This window comes from Xenopus tropicalis, chromosome 3 (genome assembly GCF_000004195.4).
Source record: "Xenopus tropicalis strain Nigerian chromosome 3, UCB_Xtro_10.0, whole genome shotgun sequence".
Taxonomy (NCBI): Eukaryota; Metazoa; Chordata; class Amphibia; order Anura; family Pipidae; genus Xenopus; species Xenopus tropicalis.
The window spans coordinates 56,398,504-56,425,285 of NC_030679.2; the positions used below are offsets into that span (position 1 = coordinate 56,398,504).

Genomic DNA, 26,782 nt, shown 5'->3' on the forward strand with positions numbered 1-26,782 from the left:
ACCTAACCACTCATGAAAGCTCATTCACTTAGCTGTATCTGCCTCCTATAAGGTTATTGCTTAATAGTACATATAACTATTTTCTGATTCAAAAAATAACCATTTGGTACCACCGTGTTGAAAAGATTAGAACTGTTCTTTAATAACAAATATATGGGAATAAAGTTTCTCATTTACAGGAAAATAGCAAATAAGTAAAAAATAAACTAATAATATAAGGTATATTTCCCCTTTAAACTGTGTACATGTACCTATGTCAGTATCCTTTAGTCTGCCAACTTTACTTCAATCACAGTTGCATAAATTCAGAGGTCAATGCCATAAAAATGGCTAGGAGTTATGGATAATACAAGATTGAACTGATACATTTACATAGTTACATAGTTACATAGTTACATTGGGTTGAAAAAAGAGTCCATCAAGTTCAACCCTTCCAAGTAAACCCAGCACACAACCTATACTAACCTATCTATACACTCACATACATAACGATATATACAACCACTAATACTAACTGTAGATATTAGTATCACAATAGCCTTGGATATTCTGACTGTTCAGGAACTCATCCAGGCCCCTCTTAAAGGCATTAACAGAATCTGCCATCACAGCATCACTAGATTTAGTGCAGTTCTGGAATATAAGAAAAGATACTTAATTCACTTTGCTGCATTATACTAGGAATACAGAACATTTGCAATTGATGCCATCATTACAAGAATTAATAATCTTAAATAGGTTTATGAATTGCATCTGCTATTGCAATTTTACCTTTACTTGACATCAGAGACTGAAAGACCTCACATACAGTACATTTGACAGGACTGTGCTTATTGTAATAACTTGGGTGGATGTAACCATCTTTGCGCAGGCACTCCTAGATAATCCTAAATGACCATTACAACAGTTTTCTTGCAGCTATAAGTGACCAAATTTAAAGAAAAAATATGCCCCCTTTTTGAAATGAGTTCATTTATCTGGGCTTATGTAGAAAATGTGCATAGACACTAACTGAGATGCTATAAAGAAACATATTTTCTGTTACACAGACAGACCTGATTCCACAGATTGAAAGAAGGGGGAAGGAAATTGTTTATATAGCGCTGTGTGAGTGGTGGGACCAGTTCCTCAGGCCTCTTAGGCTCATGCTGTAATGCAGCCCCTCAATCATCGCATTCCATTGTGAAGTGATGGCTTCTGGGACTTGAAGTCCTTCGGCTTTTCAGAGTGGATGGTGCACAGAGTATCTAAAAGCAGTCCCAGAATAAACCACTGCACAATGGAACAAAGTAGTAGCTTTAGCAATTTGTATTAGCAATTAGACAGACAGACTGTCATGGTGCTCTTTCATTTATATTTACTTCAGACAGTGTTTATGCACCAATTCTACAAAACTCCAACTGAATAATATATTTTGCACCAGATCCGCCAAACCAACTGACCCCTTCCTCCCTAAAGGGAGCCCTGCTCACAGCAAACAGTCTGGTTTACATTGGGAGATGTTACATCTTGGGAGATGTCCACCCTTGATGGAATAAAGAAGGCCTTGCTTTTTCCAATCCACTAATTTAGGTAACAGTGATTGGTTCCCCTATGCTTGAAACTTTCCAAGGCATTTCTACACATGACTAATGTTAGAGGTTGCTGCCATCTAGTGACAAAGCTGCAAATTGCACTTTTATTATAACATACAAAAATGTAATTTACCCTGCCCCACCATCTCCTTACAAACTGGTGAAGCACAATTTCTTTCATTTTGTTAGTTTTTCACTTTGCTGGCATTGTGATATTTTAATGCAGTTGTGGCCCAGCTACCACATATTATGTCCTTGACCTCTTCAGCAACACACTGCACATCCTGTAATCTAGTTCCATGGGCATCAGTGGGTACATTTGGTAAGCATATTTTAATAAGCGTCATTATAGGGCCTATATAGCAGCTATCAAAAGGGTGCGGAATTAGGCTTCTTTACATACTACACACTATGACAGCATGCAGTACCCAATGATAATATAATAAATGTTGTTAGGGAATGTGTTAGGGAATTTTAGGGAATGTTAGGGAATTTTATACACCTTCAAAAAATGTTGTAAGCACACTCCAGTAAAAGTTAAATCTTTATTTTAGCATTGCTCTGGCCTAGAGCATTTTTCAAGATACAAATGGCCACATTTAAAACATCACATTAAATACACCTATAATCCTAGGCGTGTCCCAACATCATCCCCAAACACCTCCCCCTTAATTAAAGGGGAAGTGTTAACCATAAAAAATCTTAGCCCTCAAAAGAGCATTAAAAAAAACAGTTAAATTGAATATTTATTTTTATATATATATATATATATATATATATATATATATATATATATATATATATGTATAAAAAAGACCAGCAACTCTGGGATTTCTTGTGAAAAATCAAAACATATATTCAAAGTAGCATAAACAGCCGACGTAATGTTTCGGTCCCCATCGGGACCTTTCTCAGGGCATCCATGCCTTGTAACACACATCTTTAAATCACCAAAAACCAGTAAATCAATAGGAAGTGACATCACAGTGTGCTGCCATAAAGTGGCTGAAGCCGTAAAGCAAGTGAAAGTGCTGAAAAGTGCTGTAAAGTGTTCAGTGCTAGGCAACATCAGCCTAATAAAGTGTTAAGCAGCATTAACATAATAAAGTGACTTAGTGAAGATTGTTAGTCCAAAAATTACAGGTATGCATAATATCATATAAAAATTCATATAAAATTCCATGCAGTAAACATTTACAGCGAGAGGTTAATGTGCAACATAAAGTACTTTTTCAACCATACATCGACATATATACAGAAAGTGCACGTGCAAAACCTGTTGTTACATTAAAATCCAAATTTAAATACATCCTTTATTATGCTGCGCAAGCTGATCAACTAACCTCACTATCCTGGCAATTGGGGGCCCCCAATTTTACATAGTTAAACTACTTAGTCTTATAGTTCAACTACTTAGTCTACACTAGTTGACACATATCTTAATATGCCTTAACTTTGGATTTTAATTTAACAACAGGTTTTGCACGTGCACTTTCTGTATATATGTCGATGTATGGTTGAAAAAGTACTTTATGTTGCACATTAACCTCTCGCTGAAAATGTTTACTGCATGGAATTTAATATGAATTTTTATATGATATTATGCATACCTGTAATTTTTGGACTAACAATCTTCACTAAGTCACTTTATTATGTTAATGCTGCTTAACACTTTATTAGGCTGATGTTGCCTAGCACTGAACACTTTACAGCACTTTTCAGCACTTTCACTTGCTTTATGGCTTCAGCCACTTTATGGCAGCACACTGTGATGTCACTTCCTATTGATTTACTGGTTTTTGGTGATTTAAAGATGTGTGTTACAAGGCATGGATGCGCTGAGAAAGGTCCCGATGGGGACCGAAACGTTACGTCGGCTGTTTATGCTACTTTGAATACATGTTTTGATTTTTCACAAGAAATCCCGGAGTTGCTGGTCTTTTTTATACTATTGGAACCCTTTGCCGAGCACCCGAGGTATGTTATGTAGCGGTGTGCCATCCTTTGTGTATATATATATAAGTATATATAAGGAATGCACTGAATGCAGGATACAGCCTTTTTCAACAGGGTTCGGATTCGGCCAAATCCACAGTCCTGGAAGAGTTAAATGTCCGTGTGAACATGGAAATTAATTTTTTTTTCCCCTTCCAGATCCTAATTAGCATATGCTAATTAGGATTCAGTTCAGTATTCAGCCAAATCCCTTGGGATGGATTTTGGGGTTTCAGCGCAACGCAAAAAACTGGATTTGGTGCATCCCTAATATATATATATAAATATATATATACAGAAACTTTGACAAGGCTGGGGTACCAGCCGAAACGTTAGTTCTTGTGTCATATAATAAAGTTCTTTAAACTGCTCTTAGGTCCTGGGAGTGCGGATTCTGGATGCCAAGTATATATATATTAAACAAGAGCCATTAATATCTTGTAAATTATATCCATAAAAACAGTGCTGAGTTATGTCATCTGTTAAAATTGGTGCTTAGTGATGTCATTTATGTCACTTGAGTGATTTATGACTCACTGAAACTTGTGTATTATAATAAATAATAGCAATGTACCTAATGCACTATTTTGGGATTTGGCCGAATCCCAAATGCTTTGTGAAAGATTTGGGCAAATACCAAATCAAATGTGAATCCTAATTTAAATATGCAAATTAGGCTACAGAATAGCTAAAGAGAACCACGCACAAAGCCCATGGTAAAAAAAATTTCAACTTCCATGTTTATGTGATGAAAAGCCATGTGATTTTAAGGATTCAATTTGGCTAGGCACGTGGATTTGTCTAATCCTGCTGAAAAAGCCCGAATCTTCAACTGAATCCTAATTACCTAATAATTAATGTACCCCCTGTTGTAAAATTTAAGGATATTAGAGGTCACCTCAGTTAAGTGACCTGTATTTAAAGTACTTGGCTTTAGGACTCATGTCTTTATATGGTCATGGATTTCCTTGGGTATCTATAATATCCTTATATTTTAGAAGAGTGAGTACATAGTCCTGCACTTGTTCTTGTCTTACCTATGTGAAAAGGGCTGCTACTGCTGCCAGCTGATTAATTCCCCACTATATATATATGTGTGTGTGTGCATAATTTACTAGAAGACATCTACAATGCTGTATGTATGGTGGTTAATTAACTCTTATTTTTTTTTTCAAGATTTGGAAAACTCCAGTAAATACTATCACCTGGTATGTAACCTGTCATTTCATCATTACAGGCCAGATTCAATTCAGTGATAAAACATATACAAAAAATTTGTATGTGGTCGTACTGTGCGCATTTTCTGCGACATTTTCGTATCTTTGCGTGACTTTTTCGTACTATGCGACAAAGTCGTATTGTTGCGCTGAGTACGAAAGTTCCGAATTCATTCATTCATTCATTCGGAGTTACTAATTGATCATTTACCTCTGTTAAAGCGCTCCATGTTATTCTTTTGCAATACCTCCAGCCCCTCTAGGGGTATTTTTTTCAGTACAGGTATGGGATCCATTATTCAGAATACTCGGGACCTGGGGTTTTCCTGATAAGGGGTGTTTCCGTAATCTCCTACCCTAAGTCTAGTAAAAAAAAATATTTAAACAGTAAGTAAACCCAATAGTATTGGTTTTGCATTAATAAAGATTAATTATATCTCAGTTGGGATCAAGTACAAGGTACTTTTATTATTACAGAGAAAAAGGAAATAATTTAAAAAAATGATTATTAATTATTTGGTTAAAATTGAGTCTATGGGAGATGGCCTTTCCGTAATTCGGAACTTTCTGGATAATGGGTTTCCGGATAAGGGGGTCTGATACCGGTACTTGCTACTTGAGACTCTTTTCTATGTTTTTTTCAATGTCTTTAAGGTTTTACCAAGTTCTCAAGGAAGTGAGCAAATAGAAGGTGAAGAAAACCAAGGGAAACACAAATTTCAAGTAAAAGAGTTATATCTGACAAAGCTCCTATCCACTAAGGTGATTATCATTTAATGAATCATACTGCTAATGAATAACATTGTGATTAAAAAAAAACCTTGATAAGCTATTATATATTATAACACACTACAAATAACCACAAAATATAAGGGGCACTCCTGGGCCTTTAGAACCCAAAGGGGCATGTCCCCAAAACATTGTGTTTGTTTCATGACACAATAAACATGAGGGGCTAGTTCCCTATTGCATCGACACCTTGTTGGTTTTTTTTTGCAACACTGGAAATAAACCACTTTTCCATATACAGTTATGGGATCTATTATCCAGAATGCTTGGTACTTGGGGTTTTTCAGTTCTTTTATGTAGTTTGGAGCACCCATGCCTGTATTAATATTCAGCAAGGTGTCACGGTGGTTAGTACAGCTGCCTTGCAGTGCTTGGCTCCTGAGTTCTGCAAGGGCACGGATTTATTTGATTAAATATACAGTATAGCCCCTTTTTCTAACTGAATAAAAACCACACAGCAGGCTGCACTGGGGGTGTTTTTTCATCTGTGGAAGAAACTATACATAGTCAAAGGTATTATTTCTCTTGTTTCCATAGCAAGCAACGCTACTAATGAATAGTGTCTATAAATTATCAATAAATTGTGTTAATAAAGTAATTATTACGAATGTATTAAAGGCTAATTAAATTTAAACTTGGCCAGTTGATTTTATATTACAAATTATAAATTAATTCACTAATAATACATATGTAAGTAACATTCATTCGTGTTGTTCCAATACATTTGCATCTTGCTTGTTTTTTTTCTCACATCTAGGTTGCAATTCATTCATCTGTAGAAAAGCTGTTCCGGAGTATTTGGACCATACCAACCAACAAGCCACCAACAGCTGTTAAATATTTCTTTGATCTCCTGGATTCCCAGGCAGAGATCAAGAAAATAACTGACCTTGATGTGTTGCACATTTGGAAAACTAATAGGTAAGTGGGGGTGAATTTGTACTTACCACATACACAGATTAAAGCTGTCCATAACCAATCCAAAATAATGAAGATTGTGAAATAGATTTGTTCAAAGGAGAACTATCACCCAACAATGTCTAACTTTTGGCACAGATGTAACTGTTGTGGCTGCACAGCTGTGTGCCACCATATTTTGCTATGTATTACATGATCTTTTTATTCCCCAATGTAAATAGCTTACCTCTTCGTTTCTGGGTGAATATCTTGAAGAACCCTCAGTTTGTGTTTGACCTAAAGAAGACGCATCTCTTGGAAAGCTGCCTGTCAGTCATTGCACAGGCATTCATGGATAGCTTTTCTATTTCAGAGCAACATCTAGGAAAGGTAACATTTCATGGTATCACTGATAAGATAAATGCTACATACAGTACATAGTTAACCTATAGGTATAATATTCAGACACAAACATCAATACACAGTGACTATGCAATACAGTAGTATATACAACTGAATTACTGCACACAAACTAGTATGTAATATATCTTGGCAGATAAACCGAGTACTGTTATGATCAACAGATAGAATATCAATGCAGAGACTTAAACCATAACAATTCTAATACAAACTAAGGAGCTTATCTATTGTAGATGAAACTGGGCAAGCAGGAGAGATTTCTAGCAGTTAAATATCTTTTACAAGCAACCAGGAAAGTGTTTAATTGATGCAATTAATGTTAAATTAATACCTGTCAGTTTGTCAAATGTTTCACCATTAAGCTATATGAGATGGTAGTGTGCAAGGTTGTTCTGGAAATCACATGGGGAAATGGATTTTCCTAATGTTTCTCTGTGCCCAAACAGAACTAGTTAAATCCTAAGATGTTGGTATAATTTTACAGAGTGGTAACTATTGTTAGCTTTTGCTAAAGTTCACTGACAAATAAATGGGCCCCTACATATAAACATAAAGTATATTCTAAGCTGCTTTATACAAAGTCCTGTACTAAGCATTGAGTCAGGAACTGCACTTTCATCTGCTGGATCATGAAAACAGGTGACTTGCATGTTTATTTAATTAGTGTACCAATGTTTTGAGAGTGTATTCCTTCACCAGGCATTACGCTCGTTGTGCCAGTCACCTTTTTTTCGTGGTTCTGTGAGGGTGCCGACCCTCTAGGCTGTGCATGGAGTTTACTGCTAGAGGAGGCATGGGTGTGCTGGTAGAATTTCTAGTTCATTTGCTGGATTGCCCCATTAACATTTTATACTGAGATTTCATTAAGCACCTTGCCTTAGTCATTAGATTTTCAGGGCCTATAAACTGTGGGGCCCAAATAGGACCATTTAGGCAGGGCCCCCTACACAAGGTTTTGCCAGCTGGCACAGGGTCCCAGGGCTGGGTGGGCAAATAGTCCCTGCCTCTTGTCCTGTCACTGTCACCTCTCTTTCTCTTGTTCCATTGGCCTCCAATAATTTCTAGACACAGAGGAGAGCACCATCATGCAGAATATCTGCTAAAATGCTTTTATTTCAGACCACTGCACACAGTGTGTAGTGGTCTGAAATAAAAGCATTTTAGCAGATACTCTGCATGATGGTGCTCTCATCTGTGTCTCGAAATACGCTGGAAGGCTGAGCGGTGTGCCTCAGAGGATTGATGCATCGAGTCTGAGCAGTAGGCTGTGCAGTTGTATACCTATATGTTGATTGGTCCCCAATAATGTGGCTCCCAAGCACTGGGCACTGACATACCAAGCATACTATATTCAGTGTGATTATTGGCCGCTCAAGCACACTAGTGAAACAGTGAAAGACAGTGTGTACCCTGGAGTAGCAGTATGAATGCAGTGCACATTTTGTGTTTAAGGTTCCAGAACACATAGCAGCATTATCAAGCAATCGTTGTTGGGGGCAGGTTAGACAGCTTTAGGTGCTTATTCCCCCTGGTGCAGCCACCCATGGGTGCGCAGCCCTATTGGGCCCTGTAGACTGTTATAAATGTTATGTCAGTCAGCAGCAAGGCTTGCATAGCCTGAGATACACAGACAGGGAGGGCCAACATCAGTAATCACATGGCCCCAAACTACAAAGTTTGCAGGACCCTCCACTGAGGGAGATCATGATTATCAGGCCACCAGTCACCTTGGCACACTGGGTGGTGGGCCCTGCCAACAAATAGAACAGGTATACAATGACAAAAGTTCCCCATACACATGGTCACATGCCTGATATACCCTGGTTTAGCCCCATCATGCAAAAACCCTGCCCACTCCCCCAGTAAGCCCTGCCCTTTTGCAACCCACAAATTATACCTTATTGTCTGTTGGGGGCCCCATTGTCCATAGGACCCGACTGCAGTACTTGGTTTAACAGCAGATATGATTGCCTCCTAGCTGATATTTTATCAACCCAGCCAGAAAAATGATTCTGAATAGCAGTATTATTAATAGGAAAGCCCACTATCAAGCTGGCATTAATTCCATTGTTCTTTTAGCACATTGTATCTACACATGCAACTGATTTGTGCCTAGTTAATCAGACACAGGAAGGACTGGAATTATTTATGGCAATTTGGAGAAACAGTGCTTGGTCATGTCATTCAAGACCACCAAACAACATAAAGATACATAATAAATTGGGTTTTCCATAAAAATAGAAAATGAAGAGGGTATTGTCATTTCAAACCAGGAATATAGGGTCTAGGATCTAAACTAAGGTTCTAGGGATTGTATGAAATAAGGACAGTGACCCTCTACTTCTCACATTCTTCTCACTATACTACGTTGTATATAGAGTAGTATATATAGGGCATAAATACTGACCTGCAAAACATTAGCATTTCTTTTATTTTGTAGTCCTCTCCGACCAACAAACTTCTTTATGCTAAAGATATTCCAATGTTTAAAGAAGAAGTGAAAAATTATTATAAAGGTATCAGAGATGCACCTCCTGTCTCCTCAGCAGAACTTAATGAGTTCCTAATGGCAGAGTCGAAGGTATGGCCTTTATGGCAATATTAATTTGCATTTGAAATGGTAATACAAAGAGACTTTTCTGATAGTATTATTTTATTTCTAGAAACACGAGAATGAGTTTAAGGAAGATGTGGCTTTGTTGGAACTGTACAAGTACATTAAGAGGTATCACCAAGTGGTAGGTACCCAATTTTAAACATTACAAGTTGATTTTACTTTTCAGGAGAGATATACTGTTATGGATTCTATTATCTGTAAAATATATGTTATGCGGAAAGGTTATTTCCCATAATATCCTGATTACACAGTTAATATGTTTAATTTAAAGGACAAAATCCTGCTTATAGATCTGACAGGAACACAATATTCTCAATAAGTTTTCTTGCAAGAAAAAGTGTGTTTCACAACTGAGCTTATCAAGAATATTGGGTTCCTGTCTGACACGGGGTTTTTGTTGCTGAAGGTATCATAGCAACAGAAATTTTAATCATGCTGCTCTGCCCCTATAGTGCCTAACACAGTGCCATGACAGCAGGGAAATCTTAAAAGTTCATTTGGTGAACCTTCCCACATTCTGCACACTTCAGTTACCCTTCAAGAGTATTCAATATTTTAAAGAAAAAGAAAGATTTCCTGGAATAGATCTCCAAGTCATCAACAGACAATTCTGGATAATTCAGATAATCTTTGATTTTTACTGACCCAGCTTAGCTCAGAATGTTTTTACTTCTGGTTTTTCAGGTTCTGGATATGTTGGAGAAAGAGCCTGGATTTGAAGATGAGCAAAAGCAGCTCCTGGATATCACAGCATTAATGGAAGATAAAAAGAAGTGCATGTGGAACTGAGAGAATTACTTCCATGTATAGCACCTGCTTTTTCTTTCCATGGACCTTACATAGGGTTTTACATTTATCATGCATGCGTATAAAATGAGTTATCACCTAAAACTTATATAAATATATAATATATAAATGGTTTCTACCTGAATGAAACACTCTGTTGCCTAATAGTCAAACAGATAGTTCATCTAGTGGGACAGTTGTTTCATGTCTTTCTATTGGCTGTAATTCATTTATCCATAGCACCAGTATTATGACTGTCCCATTGCTATTTATGTATGCTATTTAAGTATGTGGATGAATGAGGTTGTGCAAACTAAACTATTCTTTGTATTGAATATTTCTAGAAATGGTTATACCTTGGTAAAACATTTTTTTTACTTTTATAATCTAATTAAAGATAAATAGACCTGTGTAGATGTTGCTTATTGAAATTGGAAGAAATTGGTTCCAGCATCCTTAAAGGGATACTGTTGTGATTTTTATGGTATACTTTTTATTCCTAAATTACACTGTTAATATTGCAAGTAATAATTCACTCTACCATTTAAAATGTTATTCTTGGACAAACAGATGTATTTTTTTAGTTGTAATATTGGTGTGTAGGCGCTATCTCATTGTGCCTAAGTCTGAGCTTTCAGATGGAACCAGCACTACATATTAGAACTATCAATCCAACTTGCAGCTCAACGGTAAACAGATTTATATAATATTAAAGGACATGTAAACCCTACATTTTCCTACCATGTATACAAGTTGGGCACATCTCCCCCCGCTGAACTGCAACATTTGTACTGTACATATCCCCTCCTTTCGCCAGCACCATCACATTTTCCTAAAACATTTTCCTTTCAGCCAGTGCCCATTTTCCCTCTGACTTCATCATTGACATTTACATCTGGAAACAGCAGATGTGCACTGTAAAGCTTATGCAATGAAGAATGCAGGCTTACACAGGCAGAACTTACTTGGATGAAATGTCCTGCTTGAATTGTGCTCTGTAAAAGTTCTATGGAAACCAGCAGTGCTGGAGGGCGTGTTTAGTAACCTGAATTGAGAAGAACTGAGCATGCTCAGTAAGCCAAGTCAGTTCCTGAGGGAGGGGTCAGAGGAGGAGAAGGAATCCTAAGTGATTAAGGGGATGCTGCAGGCTGACTATTAACATTTAAACAACAGGAGTGGCAGGTATTTAAACATTTCAAAGAGGCTGTTCACCGATTAAATTTAAAATAACTCTTAAAAACTTTATAAAAATAAATACATACCTCAAAAGGCTTAAAACTGTTGTTCTTACATGTGGTGGTTTGAGAAATCAAATGCAATACAAACACTGTTTAACATTTTTCTAAAGATTTTTTTTTTTTCACATAAAGCAACGTAGCCAGTCCTTATCTTATTTTACAAAGAACAATTTGAGTCTGAGTGACAATCAATGGAAAATAACCCCCACTTATTCAGGTTATAGGTTGTTGCAAATGTTTAAGTTATTTTGAATGTTTAATCTTTATTAATAAATAACGGGAGACCAACACTAATATACACAATATTAATAACAGTGATAACTAAAATAAAAAATCCATGATTTTCTGAGGTACATTGTTAGTGATTTATAACTTGTTATAAGCAAACAAAACTGGATAGCAATGTATTTAAGGCATGAAACTCTTTTGCATATTTTTTCAGTTGGGTGCGTTGCATTGTTATTCAAACACACTTGAAATTCATAATTTGCGTTTAGTAAATTGTCACATTGATTGACTGCCTTCAATGGGGGGGCCAAGTTCTTCCAACTGCTTCCTCTGAGTAGTTTCTAGGTCCTCTAATCTCTTACGAAGTAATGAGAGTTCCCTTTGGTGCTGTTCCTCCTGATATGAACAAAGACAAATGATTTGTAATGTGTTTCTGGTTTTTCTCTCACTTAAGCAGGTTTGAAAACTGTTAGGAAGTGACCTCATCAGCACATTAATGTGGTTCTCTCCCAGTGGGTCTCTGTACGCCCTCATTATTATCCAAACCTTGGCCCAGGAGCCAAAAAATTGGATTACTCAAATTTTCCCAGCTTGTTGGTTGCCAAATTAGGTTAAGATTCACATGTGTGGTGAACTCGCCAACAAGCAAATCTAATACTGTATTCTCAGCTTTACTAATATAAACAAAAAACATTTACAACTGTTTAGTTTAGTATATGAACTGCAAACATTTTTATTCTAAAGCCCCTACTGTCTCCTGCTATGTCTGCAACAGAAATAAAAGCAGCACACTAATAGAAGATAAACTAAAAAACTAGAAACTAAAGAAAGTGAAAATGTATGAGGTACATTTATCAAAAACATTTTTATCAAAAAAAAAAACTTCAGGAAAAAATTGTGACTAAAGTTGTAAATGGTGCTAAGGGAGGTGTGAGAACACATGATTTCCCATATAGCTCTGTGGCATCTTAACAGATTTTTAGTGGTATCATTTTCATTATTAAACACGTATCACTGAATGTATATTATTTTGTAATTCAGATCATGTCAAGGCATCTTTTGATAAGTGGTGCCCTGTATATAACTAGGTTAACCACTTTTATTTGATTACCTGAGCATTAATAAAGGAGAGGTCAGCACCTGGAACCACTGTGGAAGAAAGGAAGCTGACTGGATTAAGTAGTCCAGATGCTGAAATATTTGGACCTAAAATGAGACTTCGAAATTCATTATGTCTTCGCTGCAGGTCTTTCAATCTTTTCTGAAGCCGTCCAAATTCTTCATGAGGAACATTTTGTCTAGAGTAAAAAATGTTTATAAGATAAATGCAAGAGTCAAATATCTTTACAACTGTTAACATAATAATGGATGACAATACTGATTTTAACAGAAGGCACTCTGGAGTACAAATTTTGGGATAGGGCTGCAGACTAAACAGAACGTCTCAGATAACACTTTAGTATGATTGCCAACGTAAGCTACAAGTAAACCTATTTTTCTCCAAAAGGGAACTCACTAATGGAAGAGATTCCTGTGACATAAACAAGGCACTGTACCTCACAAGATACCTGTTATGAATTAAAGTTTGAAGTTTGTTGAGGCATTAGCCCTTATTGGACCTATTATTTATAGCCAATTGTTAGTTCTACCTGTTTAATACATGTTTTTGAGCCTCCAATTCTTCCTTTGTTGCCTCCAACAATTCAATTTTCTTCTGAAGTTTAATGCATTTATTTTCATTCAAAGTCTTCCTCTGTAAAACAAAGAATTTTGAAATGTAAGAAATTGTTTGTAATTGTTTTGTGATTTCTCAATTGGCTACAGGCTCTTTGCCAGGGATGGGCTGCACCTCAATGATGATGGGGCAGCTGCTTTGGGGGAAAAGATGGCTAGAGGGTTGGAGGAGATTTTAAACTAGGAGTGGGGGGGGAGGGTGCAGCTGGAAATTCTGTGGTAGACAGGATAGATGAGGTAGTGGGCATAGTAAGGGAAAATGGGGGAGGAGACTTGCTTCAGGATACTGATAATGGCAGGGAGGCCCATAAGTTGTTTACACGTCATTCTCACGCTGGTACCAGTATTAAATGTATGTTTACCAATGCAAGGAGTCTGGTAAAATGGGAGAGCTGGAGGTACTGGCATTGGAGCGGAAATATGGCGTGATTGGTGTTGCTGAAACTTGGTTGAATGAGTCTCATGACTGGGCAGTTAATATTGGGGGTTATACATTGTTTTGGAGGGACAGGGGCAATAGAAAAGGAGGAGGAGTGTGTCTGTTCGTTAAGCAGGAATTAAAAGCAAATATTAAAGAGGAAGTGATGGGGGTAACAGAGGGAGCTGAATCCTTATGGGTTGAGCTTCTCACAGATAGTAAAGAATCTACCAAACTAATTGTAGGGGTATGCTATAGACCCCCTAATGTAAGCGAAGAGGAGGAGGCCCAGCTCCTGTTGCAAATAGAAAAGGCTGCTAGTTTGGGGCAAGTGATAATGGGGGATTTTAATTATCCTGATAGACTGGAGCCATAGTACTGCCAGGACAGTAAATGGGAACAAGTTTATAAACTTGCTGCATGACAACTTTATGTCACAGGTTGTTGAGGAGCCAACCAGGAACCATGCTATACTGGATCTAGTGTTCTCTTATGACCCAGAACGTATAGCAAATGTGCAAGTGGTTGAACCCCTGGGTAATAGTGATCATAATGTTATTTCATTTGATGTTTGGTGCAGGAAACAAATTTACATGGGGCAACAAAGACAATGAATTTTAGGAAGGCAAATTTTAGCTCAAGGGCAGCGCTTCAGGGCATAGATTGGGGCAGTAGGTTTTCTGATAAAAACACAGAGCAGAAATGGTTGTCATTTAAAATGATATTAAATCATTACTGTTCTCAATTTATTACATTAATAAGAAAAAATAGAAGTGTTAAGAATCAACCTATGTGGCTTAACTCTGAGGTAAAGAAGTTAATAGGGAAAAAAAGGAAAGCTTTTAAGAAATATAAGTCAGAGGGGACAGCAGCTGCGTTTAATGAATATAAACACTATAACAAGTGTTGTAAAACAGCAATCCGGAAGGCAAAGATAGAAAATGAGGAGCGCATCGCGGCGGAGGCCAAGACTAACCCCAAAAAGTTTTTTAAGTATATTAATAGTAAAAAGATGCAGGTTGAGGGTGTGGCCCCATTGAGTTATAGTAACAATATGGTTACAGCGGATACAGAAAAGGCAGATGTGCTTAACCAGTTCTTTTCTTCTGTGTATACAGTAGAGGAGCCAGTGGGCCAAGTCCCACCCAATAGCTGCACTGTTGCCTCAGCTCCAACTACACAGTGGTTGGCACAGGATATGGTGCTTAAAGGGTTACACAAGATAAATGTAAACAAGGCACCTGGGCCAGATGGAATACACCCTCGGGTACGGAGAGAGCTAGGGGCAGAATTACAGTGGCCCTTGTTTCTGATATTCTCAGACTCGCTTTCATCAGGTATGGTGCCTAGGGATTGGAAGAAGGCGAATGTCATTCCTATATTTAAAAAGGGAGTAAGATCTCAGCCTGGCAATTATAGGCCTGTAAGTTTGACATCCGTGGTGGGCAAGTTATTTGAAAGCTTGTTAAGGGATCACATACAAAATTATGTAGTGGAGAATGCCATTATGAGCAGTAAGAAGCTGGACAGTGGGGATGCAGTAGATATAATCTATCTATGACTGCTTTCTAAACTAAGGTCTATTGGTCTTAGTGAAGTCATTTGCACATGGATAGAAAACTGGCTACAGGATCGGGTACAGAGGGTGGTTGTTAATGGTACATTCTCTACTTGGAATAAGGTTCTCAGTGGGGTCCCTCAGGGTTCTGTACTGGGTCCACTTTTGTTTAATTTGTTCATATAAACTACTTGGGGGAGGGTATTATGAGTAATGTATCAGTGTTTGCAGATGACACAAAACTCTGCAGACCAGTCAATTCTATCCAGGATGTGACATCCCTGCAGCAGGATCTTGACCAACTGCCAATCTGGGCAGCTAAGTGGCAGATGAGATTTAATGTGGATAAATGTAAGGTCATGCACCTGGGATGTAAAAATATGCAAGCAGCAATGGGGCAGTCGGATCCGACTGAATCTTTTAACCTGCCCAATCGATATCTGGCCAATTTCAGGTCAGATATCGGTCGGGTATGGCCGTCATTTCTGCCCCTACACATGCCGATAATCTGCCACTGCCCCTACAATCGGCCCATGTATGGGGACCTTAAGGCCTAGAGTGAACCGTATCCACTCAAACTAAAGTCCAAATGCAGAATTGTAAAGCTGACAATACATGGGCTGGTTTCTGACATGGTGGCTTGATGTGACTGATGGCATGGCTAAAAGGAAAGGCCAATGACCCTTTACAAGGTCTTTGTCAAAACTGGTGTGAAAAACCATAATTTATCTGTCTACATGAAAATGTAAAATCCTTAAAGTTGCAATTAAATATGAAGTATTACATATGGCAGGTCAAGACCTGATCATCATGGTTCTATTGTAAATCAATTTGCTAAAAACTAGTATACTGAACAAAATGTTTGTCATGAAAGAGAATGCAACACTAAGGTGTGAAACTGTCCTATTTCACTCATGAAATTTCAGCATTTAAATTTCTTTTTAAATTTTGCCTTTCCCCTTATATGCAAGTAAGATTGGCATTTTTGACAATTTATATATCCTTTCTTGCTCAGTAAAACAAGGGTACTCATTCCCCATTGAGCAGCCACTCATGCATTAAACTATCTATGCATAACAACGTGGCCACAATTTCACTGTGCTCCAAAGACGAGATCAAAAGTGCACCCACAATTCCAAACTAGAAAGATATGGAACAGGAAGGCAAATAAATGAGGGCCAATTGCAAAGTGACTTAAATATGATTACCCTATCGTATAATATTTATTTTAGGTTAATGTTTTTTTTTTTTTTTTTTAGGTAGCTAGAGAAGAAAATGCAGTAGTAATCTGAAACCTTTATAAGTATTCTAAAACACTAGAGAATGCTACAGCAAACTGGATAGAGAGATGGCTATTGTTATTTCACAGAACTAACAGAATAACTGTAGCCAATAAAAAAAAAATCCATTACTTTCTAATAGTAAATATTCTCCAGAAGAAATACAGCCCCAGAGATGTACATAAATAAAGATTGCATCCAGTCATTTTGTCTAGAAAGCAGTTTGTTTGAATGGGAAAGTGGTATCTATAACAACACAACAGCACGAGTGCCAGAATTTAAATAGGTGCTCCTTATTTGGTACTGTGAAGTAAGGAACATTGGCATCTGGTATCTGCCACAATATTAGAGCAACAACTATTAATAAAGCTGTACAATTTTATTTATGCAAAAAAGCCTTTAAAACATTCAAGTTAACGAAAGGGTAATTTCAATGACAGCAGATAAATTACCTTTTTCTGGGCAGCTGCAGCCCTCTGCAGCTTCTCTTTTGCTTGGCTATATTTGTCCTGCAGTTCAGATAAAGTTTCCTGTAATTTGTGTTTTTCTTGTAGCCATTCTATACGGTTTGACTCAAGTTCTCTGCATATATAGACAGAATGTTGCAGTTTAGAATGATATCTAAAGGTAACATAGGTGGCATAGGTACAGTATTAAGTGCAACCATTCTTAAAACTTAAATTCTGTTGATTACAACATGCACACATTCACAACTAGTTTTTGTCCAAACAAGCTATCATTGCTTTTGGTACCTTCAGCATGTACAATTTAACAGAACTAAAACATACTTTTCTGCATTATGTTGGGTTTTCTCGACTTGATTCCTTGTGCTACGATTTTCCTGTTTTAGCTGTTCCACCAATTGCCGCAGTTTTTCATTAGCAAGAAGCAAGCTATTTTCTGATTCTGACAGAGAAGTTACTTGTATTTTCAAATCATTTATTTGCTGTATACAAAGAACACAGGCATAAAAAAAATGTTACTATACATCTCAGTTGTGGTGAAATCCAGTTCTAGGATGTCAATAAAAGCTCAGCTGAATAAATGGGGTCAAACTGATCTCAAAGACCTGTATTTTGCATTTATACCCAATACAACACATTATTAATTTAGGGGGTAATTATTATTAGCTAAATAATGCTCTGGTTTCTACAAGTAAAGGGTAATGTACATTTGTTTTTAACATAAGTGCAATAAACGGTCTGTGCTAAGAATTCATATTGCCTATTGTTTTAATTACAAAAACAAATTATTTTTGTTTTTATCAAGATTTTAATTCATCCAGGTCATGATAAACAGTATCTAGAATTCAAGTCTAAAGCAACTGCGTTTTCTTGAAAATCTAAACCTAAAAGCCTGACCCCTTTACACTTAAAGGATTAGTAACTCCAAAAAATGAAAGTAATTACAATATAATGTACTACTGCCCTGCACTGGTATAAACTGTATGTCTGCTTCAGAAACTGTACTTGATAAGGATTTTCTATAATCACCTTATTTGGGTAATCATATATCGCATATATAGTCCATTTGATGTACAACTTTACTGCATGTTTATACACCACTTCTAACTAGTTTTATCACTAGTTCTGAAACTGACCTTGTAAGAGATTGTGAATCCCTGTATATTATAAGAGACAGCTATGAAACCTGCCCAGGGAATAACAATGCTACTTTTGTTATGGTTTTTTCAAGGTGTTCATTTAGACAGTAGGGCTCGTCACTATATGTCACGAGAAAACCTATAAAAACCTCTCTCCCAGGGTCAGGTCAGAAATATCTGTCCATGAACACTTCTCCACATACATGTTATCCATAAACATTTCTCTTAAAGAATAAGTAAACCTTTTTTTTTTTTCTATCAGTAAAATTACTCTAAACAGCCTCCAGAATTACCTACTTTTGTCCCAGCATTAAGAGTGACCTGGCTCCTCAGTTAGAAGTTGATTGTTTCCTTTGCTTTCTTGTGCAAAGTGAAGCCCCGCCCCCACTTCCTGTTCAGGTCTCTCATTACTTCGACTACTGTAGTTGAAGTGGAGACCCGTCTGCGCATGCCTGGAGGCAGCAGGAGCCAGTCTGTGCGTTAGCAAGGTTTTTAGAAAAGGAAATGATCAACTTGTAACTGAGAAGCCAGGTCACTCTCAATGTCATAATTCCTACATATGAATTTGATTTTGGCATAAAAGAGCATGGCTGGGCAGATCAGAGTGTGGCCTAAATTTTCAACATGATTTTGTCTTAAAATGCTGGTAACTATGCATTGTCTCCCCTTTCCCCTATGCTAATGTCAGAAACACTTGGATGGATAGGAAATCAGAAGTGACCACTGTGCATGCTCAAGTGCAAGCTGTTGTCTTAATATTGGAGTTGGAATTCAGAAAGGGTTATACAGATTAACGTCAGTGGGTAGGCTGCTTATAAACATTTTCTTTAAAAAAAAAAAAAAATAGAATTATAAAGAATAATTGATTTGAATCTCTCCAAATAGTTCTAAAATCCCAAAGGGTTTCACCTGTTTAAGGTCTTCTTCATCACGTTTCTCCTTTTGTAGCTGCTCTATATAGGAAACTTGCTGCTGATGTTTTGACCTAAAATGTGTTGTAATAACGTATTTTAATTTCCAAAGACTGGGTGAACAGACATTTTCTATATTCAGCAAATACAATCATAAAAAAACATTTAGGTTCTTTTGACATCTGAGGGTTGTCTTAAGATAGCAAGACAGAGAAAGAACCACTCATCTGGAGAGGATACCAAATTACTGGATCTTTATTCAATAAGTTGGTGATATAAATTTGGCCCATGAAGTAACAATGCTGTAACAACAGGGGTCTATGAAACACCAATGTGGCCTAATGAAGTCTTTTCCTGAGGGGTATTTTCAAATCCATATTTGGCAAATATATATGACCAGAAGAGTCGCAGTTTGCAGCCATTTGTGAATGTTTATTACCAGATTTGCAGCATATAAACAGCAAAATTAAGGTGTTGATGCAATACTCCAGTATATTAATGTATCTAAATACAAACCTTAGACTTTGAAGTTCTCTTCTAGTTGATTCCTCTGCTGTCTGTGCAATATGAAGTTTTTCTTCTATCTGGCTGATTTCAGTCTGTTTCTGGCTGTCGTGCTCCACTTTATACCGCTCCAATTCAGCTATTCTGTTTTCTAACTGCAGCCTTTAATGAAAATCACACATTTTGGGGATTTTTTTTTTTTTTTTTTAACAATCATAGGCTCAAGCATCAGGTGTCACTTGGAAGTACAACTAAACTTCTAAGAATAGTACTGAAACTTTATTAAAACCTGCTTTTGCGCTCACTTTGCAAATCCATGTATATTCTTTTCATGGAAAAAATATAAACTTTTTATCTGAGCATGAATAAAAGAAACTTGTTTATACAATTTTATTATTTCAGGATACTTGTTTAAATTGGAGGGGATGACCTATTGGTTGTCTGAGGGAGTGATGTTGGATCTTTTCTGTGGTTTAAAGAGTTCCTCAAAATGTGTTTGCCTACAGTTAGGTTTTGTATGGTTTTTGATCTTTACATTTTTGGATACAACTGTATGCCTAAAAGATGTCAGGGTTCTGACAAAGGAAAAACAGAACATTAGTCTATTTTACTTTATTCCAAGTCTACAAGCACAAACAGTGAACATATACCTTTTTTTAACTAGTTGTCACCTAGCAATGAATACAGTTCATTACATTGCATTTTCTATTTCAGGTTGGTTCTCTAGGGATTAATAGGTAGATGGGTGCAGAGTGGGAGTGGCCCTTTAATATGTAATTAGGAATGCAGTTGTTTTGTATGAATTTACAAAGCAGAAGGTTATTCCAGTCTTTTTGCTACTAAAAACTTTTTTGCACTTTTTGTGCAAAGCCTGCTACATGCAAATATGTTACAACAGTGCAAATAAGCATTTTTATTATATAAATATATGCTATATATGATATTAAACAGCAGGCACTTTTATGAGTGTTTTAAAGGAGGCGGAAGACATGCTGATTTACATCTTTCTAGGGTTAAGGTTCTACCTTATGTTAAAGGAATAACAATTCTAACCTTTCATCCTGAAGTGTGACAATCTGCTGAAATCCTGCTTCTTTGGCAGCCTGTACTTTTCTAATTAATTCACGATCTTTTTCAGCCAATATTTCTTTTTGCCTATCCAGTGTTGCTTTCAGGATCCCATTTTCAGTCTGCATTACTACAAGGGTAAATGTGACAAAAAATATAGATAAAAGGGAATATATTGCTCTTTAATAGAGATTATTACTGTTGACAAAAATAAAATATGATATTTTAAAGTAAAAAACTGTAAAGCAAACTCTTGCATAGTAAAAAAAAAAAAAAAAAAAGATTCTATTCACAATTATATATTTTTTAAGTTCTCTCCAGATCTGGCACGCTGTTCCTGTAGCTTCTTCTCCATGGATTAACTGAATCCACTTTTTCCACATGCGGCCGAATACCAATGAATCCCATTTTGCAAATTCAAAGTTTACCCTATACTTTAACTGAAAACAACAAAATCCCCAGATATACCTTTGCCCATAGAAAACCATTTTATTTTGGTCTCATTCACCATGTAATTATTAGACCACCAAATGCAATGTTCATTTACGCCCATTTATCATACCCTACAGTCTCAAGCTTAAAGTAGATTACTGAAACAGATTTGGGGGATTTCTGAAGTTTATTTGTTTATTTTGCTGAAACATTTCCTGGGATTATATATTTCTATTTTCCTTTGGACGTGTAAACTGTAAATGGCTTATCTTGACTTAAAATAAATAAATAATTGTGCTAAAGTCATACCATCCAACTGACTCTGAACTTTGTCTCTCTCTCGTTCCACTTCATTCTTTGTTTTCGCTGCTTCTAACTTTATATTAGAGATTTCCATTTTATGTGAATATTTGAGTTCACCTGTCTGTTGCAATTTTCCAAAAAAAAAAAAACAAAAAAAAACATATAAAAGAAACTATTTTACATTTTACTGTAACATGAAAGCTTATGCATGCTAACGCTATATAAACTACATGTTAAATGTTATTTTGTTTAATTAGATATTGCTTACCAATTCTAGGCCAGTAATGCCTATCTTTACAGCCAGTTTTCAGATTTAAACAAATACAGGATTACAAAAAATAAACAAACTGTCTGTCTGACATAAATATTCTGGAAATATTTTGCAAGATTTTTTAGTGGATTAAACCAGGTCTCGTGGAAAATTTGCGCCTGATCTATTACCAGGTAACCTTTGAGTATCAGATTTAATAATGAGCAGTAGATAAAATATGTATCAATCTCAGAAAAGATACAAAACAAGGGAGGAGGTAAATAATGCAATTATCTGAAGTTATTAACATTACTGAATACATGGTACAAAAAAATTCACTTGAAACCCAATTTAATGTAAAAACATAAAAATCTTACCCTGCTAGAAAGAGCATTTACTTCTCTTTCCATTTTGTGCAATTTTGCAGTCAGAATAGTATTTTGCTCTGTAGATTCATGCAGTTCTTTTTCCAAACGTTCTAGCTGCAATTTCATAGACTGCTTTTCTGCCTAGACAAAGAAAATCTATTTTTAATGTAACTCTGCATTGAACTGAAAAATAACAAAAAACAAATCAGTATTCTGTTTCAGTTAAGCACTAATTGCACTGACACAATAATAGAATTGCACCTTATGTGTTTGGAATAGGTCTTCTTTCTCCCAGTACCATTTCTGCTTTAATGCAAAGCGAGAACCAAATCTCAGAACTCTACTGGCGACAAAAAAACTGCCCCTCGTAAATTGTAGGATAATGATACATGGCCACTTTGTCATCAGTGGAAAATTTCACATCCCACTGGACATCAACCTGCCTGATGGTGATTATTGAACAGAAAGTATCACTAAACCTCAGTCAAGCTAGTGCTCATTTAAATAGTGTACACAAACAAGAAGTTTAGATTTTTTTAGAGCAAGGAAGCCTAAACTGGAATTCAAGAGAACACAGGATATTTTATTGTACCTCCTGCGTCCAATACAAGATATAAGTGCTTGCCTTTCTACAGTTTAACATTCCCAAATCAGATTTTGTTTAAGTGATTACAAAGAATGTTGTTTTGCATCCATCATAATACAAAAACCATCTTTAAAAGAAATAGCTTAAACCTTAAAAAATAAGCAAAACCGTACAAATTTAAAAAATAATAGTTGTCTACAATGTGATATTAGTCATAGCTTTTACAGTTGACAAAATATTACACGTTAATATATCTCTTAAACCTTTTAGGATGAAAACAGAATGTCTAATATCAAGGGTTGCAATTATTTCCTAAAATAATAGGCCTTACCTCCAGAGACCGAATGGTTGCTTGATTCTCAGCCATCTGTCGCACCTGTATTCTCTGGACATTTTCTGCTTGTGAACCATAATTTTCCCTTTCTGCTCGCAGTTCAGTAGTCTCCGCTTCTAAGCTCTTTAATTTTTGGTATAATTGAGCTTTTTCCCTTAAGAGAACCTCCACACGTTTGCTATCTCTTGTGGGATCAACAGACATGATCTGATCATGGAGCTCTTTTTTTTCTCTTTCTAGTTGTAAAATCTGTGGAAGGATTTAATAGTGTAAATTAATAGGAAGAGGTTGTTTAATTAAAAAAAAGAATTATAGATAGTTGACTAGCCAAAAATCTCAGTATCTGTCGTCTGGAGAAAAAAATGTTAAAAATATAGGGGCAGACTTATCAAATGTCTAATATGTTTTCTTTCTGGAAATCTGTTAAGTTTTCCTACATTCATAGAAGATTATTAAAACTGAAATGTATGTGAAAAAACAACAGTTAAATATATGCCAGTCTACATACTAATTGCTTTTAATAAATACAACTGGTTTACAGGTTAAACTGTGTTATATAGACAGCAATGGGAAATTTTGGACTTTTTGTTATATCTACCTCAGCTTCATATTTAATCCGTCGTTCCTGTAATACACGTTCATGTTCTTCCTTTTGATGGTCAAATTCTGCTCTTAGCAATGTAAGCTCATATCTAAGCTTATTATAATCGCCTCTGTATTTTTCTGCTTCCTATAGTAAAGAAATAGATTTCTTAGTCAATAGTGGTATAATATGTTCTAGAAATGTGGGGAGGGAATGTTGCAAAATACAACCAGAAGGACAGAATTTTGGTAATGAAATAAATAATGAAGAGTAAAAATATCCCAATTATTATGAATTCATAAGAAAAGAATTACCCTTATGTAAGAAAACCACTAGTACTCACTTCCTCCAGTTGCCGATAACGTTCTTTTATTGGGGCTTCTTGTTCTTCGAGTATTTGAATTTTTAGCAGCTCTAATTTCTGAGGTGATAGCACCTGAAAATTAAATAATTTCAGGATTTAAAAGGGCCCAAGTCATAGAAAGATTCCTAAAATAAAAAACTTTTTAATGATTTAATGTGAGTCTTAATAACCAAACCACATCACTCTAAAACACACATAAAAAATTATATTTTCTTCTCTTTAATTATGTAAAGAATCCACATTAATTCATCTCCATACTAGAAATGGTTATGCCCTAAAAAATTAACTGTATATATAAATTTCCAACAGTGACTCAGTGAAACTTTTTGTCCCTAAACAGTTAAAAAAATATAAAAGATTGAATCATTTGCTTACTTTTAGTTTTAGCTCTTCCGCTTCCCTTGTTTTGTCTAAAAGTTCCCCTCGTAGCTCAGCAAGCATAAGTTGGACTTTTTCTTGTGTGTTCTGCTTTTCCATCAACAGTCGTTTACACTCATTTTGTGACTTAATGTACTCATCCTGCAACCTAGTATCATTGCATCAAAAAAAAAAAAAAAATGAGAATACAACAAAACAGATTTTAATGATTTATTAGATAGACTTACACACTAACAGATCTAGAAATGGTATACAAAGGATTTACATCCCTTCACTCAAAGATGAAAAAACACAAATTTTAAACAGGACAACAAGGTAAATAAAATCTTAGAACAGAGGTAGTGAGAACTTATCAGTGTGGGCTCTACTATACATTAAATATTCCATTGGGTTCTCAAACCTATATCACCCAAGCTTCATTTATATAGCTGACAACATTTAGCACTGACTCATTTGAAATATATCGAAAATGCAACAGATTTTGCAAATATAACCTACTTCTGGTTACAACATTTTCTTTTGGATGCTGAAAAATGGAAATGCAATATTTTAGCTGTTTAGCCTAAATAGAACTGCAAGCCTGACAGTTTAAGAAATACTTAGATAACACATCATGGTCCATCATTAAACATGAACTATATTTTGAAAAACCATTCTAAAATGTAAGTGGCAAATGTCTAAAGCCATTAAAAATGATATAAAACTTATTAAAAATTTTAAATAAGTACATAAAATATATTACACTACCTAGTATGTTCTGCCTTTAGGGTCTGGTAATTTGTTTTGTGATGTTCACACCTCATTTGTTCATCGATCAAAAGTTTCTGTAGTTCTGTGTCAGCAGCAGAAACAGCTAGAGTACTGCTCATTTGAGGAAGGATTTCCATCTTTTAAGGAAGAGTGGAGGCCAAAGCGTGAAGCCAAACAAACAAAAGACAGGTGTGTGAATCCACTAGCTTCTCCGCCTCTCGCTTCTTTTCCTTAGGGACTCAATTACCTGAAAAGAAATAAGAAAAATGTTTCAGTGGATATTGTGGTTCTAACAAATGCCAGCTCGCTGGAATAGTAAAAATGATGCACTAAATATTCAGATAAACATTGCAAGAAAGAGTATGAATTTTAATAATGACTTGACATAATTAGTTTCCTAACCCATCATGCAATGTTGTTAAGACTGCAGCAGACTAAACAATTGTCCAAGTTTACACCATACTAGGAAAAATGTTAATTAAATTCCAAGCAGTGCCCTCTAAACAGCAAGGTTTGGACAAACTTATCTATAAATAAAACAATTCCAACCTCTGCACAAAGAATACAAAAACGTGTTATAAAAGGACTTAAAGAAAGCTTTAAGAACTGCACAGTTTGCTGTGGCATTTGAATCAATGGTACATTGCTACACTATACTGCTAAGGTGTAACACTCAGAGCACACTGCCCCACATCATATGTGCATTTTACCATTCGTAATTGCTTCACTGCTCGAAGAATGTACCTGCAGCAAAGACCTTGGGGCCCTTCATTCCCTCATGCCAAGCAACCCGTAGCAAGCGGAAACGGCGTCCTGTTTCCATAGCAACCGTCGAAGCTACCTTCACCGCTCTGAAAAAGTCTAGCCTTAAATGTCACTATCACCGTGCACTGTATTATAGCCTAACAGCAGCTAAAAGTTCTTTCAGTTCTGCACGTACCCATACCGATCGATCAACATAATACCACAGGCAATTTCACTGAAAAAAAAATATTCGAAAAGAAGGGATTTACATGTCATGATATGTAAAGTGGTATCTTCTTACCATCAGGGCGCAAGAACAGCAGGTAACTCCCCATGTATGCGCTACATTATGATTGCAGTCGTGAGACGTTAACTGGGAAATTTTAAAGCTCTGAAATCCTATTCCGCTCGCACCCAGTCATTTTAAAAATGGCGCCTCGAACTCGCAGTGATTGGCTACTGTCACCGCCTCTTCCCTGTGCGTCATCCAGCAGCCTTCATTGCGCAGGCGCCGCAGGGATTGTCTTGCTGTGAGATTCGCGCTGCTTGTATAGCGGGAGTGTAGGCGGGACAGAGGCAACAACAGATAGTTCCAATTCTATACTCGCTAAAGTAATTACTGAGCCGAAAGACTGGCCATGCGACCTGTGTATGTATGTATATCCTTATTTATAAAGCGCTACTTATGTACGCAGCGCTATACAGTAGAATAGATTGACAAACGGGATTATTAAGATAATAATAAATACAAAGTATAACAATAAATACAGATAGATACAAGATAAATACGGTTGCAGTAAGTTAAGTTATGTGAAGGGGTCAATGGGAACTGCTTTGTGCTGAAGCAGAGATA

The 26,782-nt window shown here is 36.3% G+C and overlaps 2 protein-coding genes across 6 annotated transcripts in view; one reads left to right on the forward strand and one right to left on the reverse strand.

The window, feature by feature from the left end:
* Positions 1–10,706, forward strand: part of plxnc1 (plexin C1) — a 74,617-nt gene extending 63,911 nt beyond the window's left edge. For all 3 annotated transcript variants that reach the window (XM_031898910.1, XM_031898911.1, XM_031898912.1), the window contains 7 exons: positions 4,746–4,777; positions 5,441–5,548; positions 6,333–6,496; positions 6,715–6,862; positions 9,333–9,473; positions 9,556–9,630; positions 10,194–10,706. In XM_031898910.1, coding sequence (XP_031754770.1) covers positions 4,746–4,777; positions 5,441–5,548; positions 6,333–6,496; positions 6,715–6,862; positions 9,333–9,473; positions 9,556–9,630; positions 10,194–10,298 — 773 coding nt within the window. In that variant the 3' untranslated portion in view covers positions 10,299–10,706. The remainder of the gene's footprint in view (positions 1–4,745; positions 4,778–5,440; positions 5,549–6,332; positions 6,497–6,714; positions 6,863–9,332; positions 9,474–9,555; positions 9,631–10,193) is intronic.
* Positions 10,707–11,715: 1,009 nt separating this feature from the next.
* On the reverse strand, positions 11,716–26,287 carry cep83 (centrosomal protein 83kDa). 3 transcript variants are annotated; one of them, NM_001126818.1, is made up of 16 exons: positions 26,231–26,287; positions 25,183–25,432; positions 24,433–24,583; positions 24,037–24,129; positions 23,709–23,840; positions 23,108–23,359; positions 22,200–22,331; positions 21,579–21,693; positions 20,823–20,967; positions 19,782–19,931; positions 19,264–19,339; positions 17,540–17,697; positions 17,204–17,333; positions 13,411–13,514; positions 12,873–13,059; positions 11,716–12,157 (listed from the first exon to the last, which is right to left on the reverse strand). In NM_001126818.1, the coding sequence occupies exons 2-16, from the start codon at positions 25,320–25,322 to the stop codon at positions 12,038–12,040; spliced, it is 2,085 nt and encodes a 694-aa protein (NP_001120290.1). In that variant the 5' UTR covers positions 25,323–25,432; positions 26,231–26,287; the 3' UTR covers positions 11,716–12,037. The 3 variants fall into 3 exon arrangements, with proteins under 3 accessions (NP_001120290.1, XP_012814028.1, XP_012814029.1); XM_012958574.3 differs by lacking the exon at positions 26,231–26,287 and adding an exon at positions 25,930–26,166 and having other exon boundaries at positions 11,755–12,157; XM_012958575.3 differs by lacking the exon at positions 26,231–26,287 and adding an exon at positions 25,896–25,914 and having other exon boundaries at positions 11,755–12,157.
* Positions 26,288–26,782: the final 495 nt, after the last annotated feature.

Coding starts and splice junctions, on each gene's coding strand:
- cep83 (NM_001126818.1), bottom strand. CDS start 25,322: ATGGAAATCCTTCCTCAAATGAGCAGTACTCTAGCTGTTTCTGCTGCT. Junction 23,360..23,708: donor GGATTAAATATGAAGCTGAG/GTAGATATAACA, acceptor ATCCTTCCACAG/ATTTTACAACTAGAAAGAGA. Junction 19,340..19,781: donor AGAGAACTTCAAAGTCTAAG/GTTTGTATTTAG, acceptor AACACATTTTAG/GTCAAAACATCAGCAGCAAG.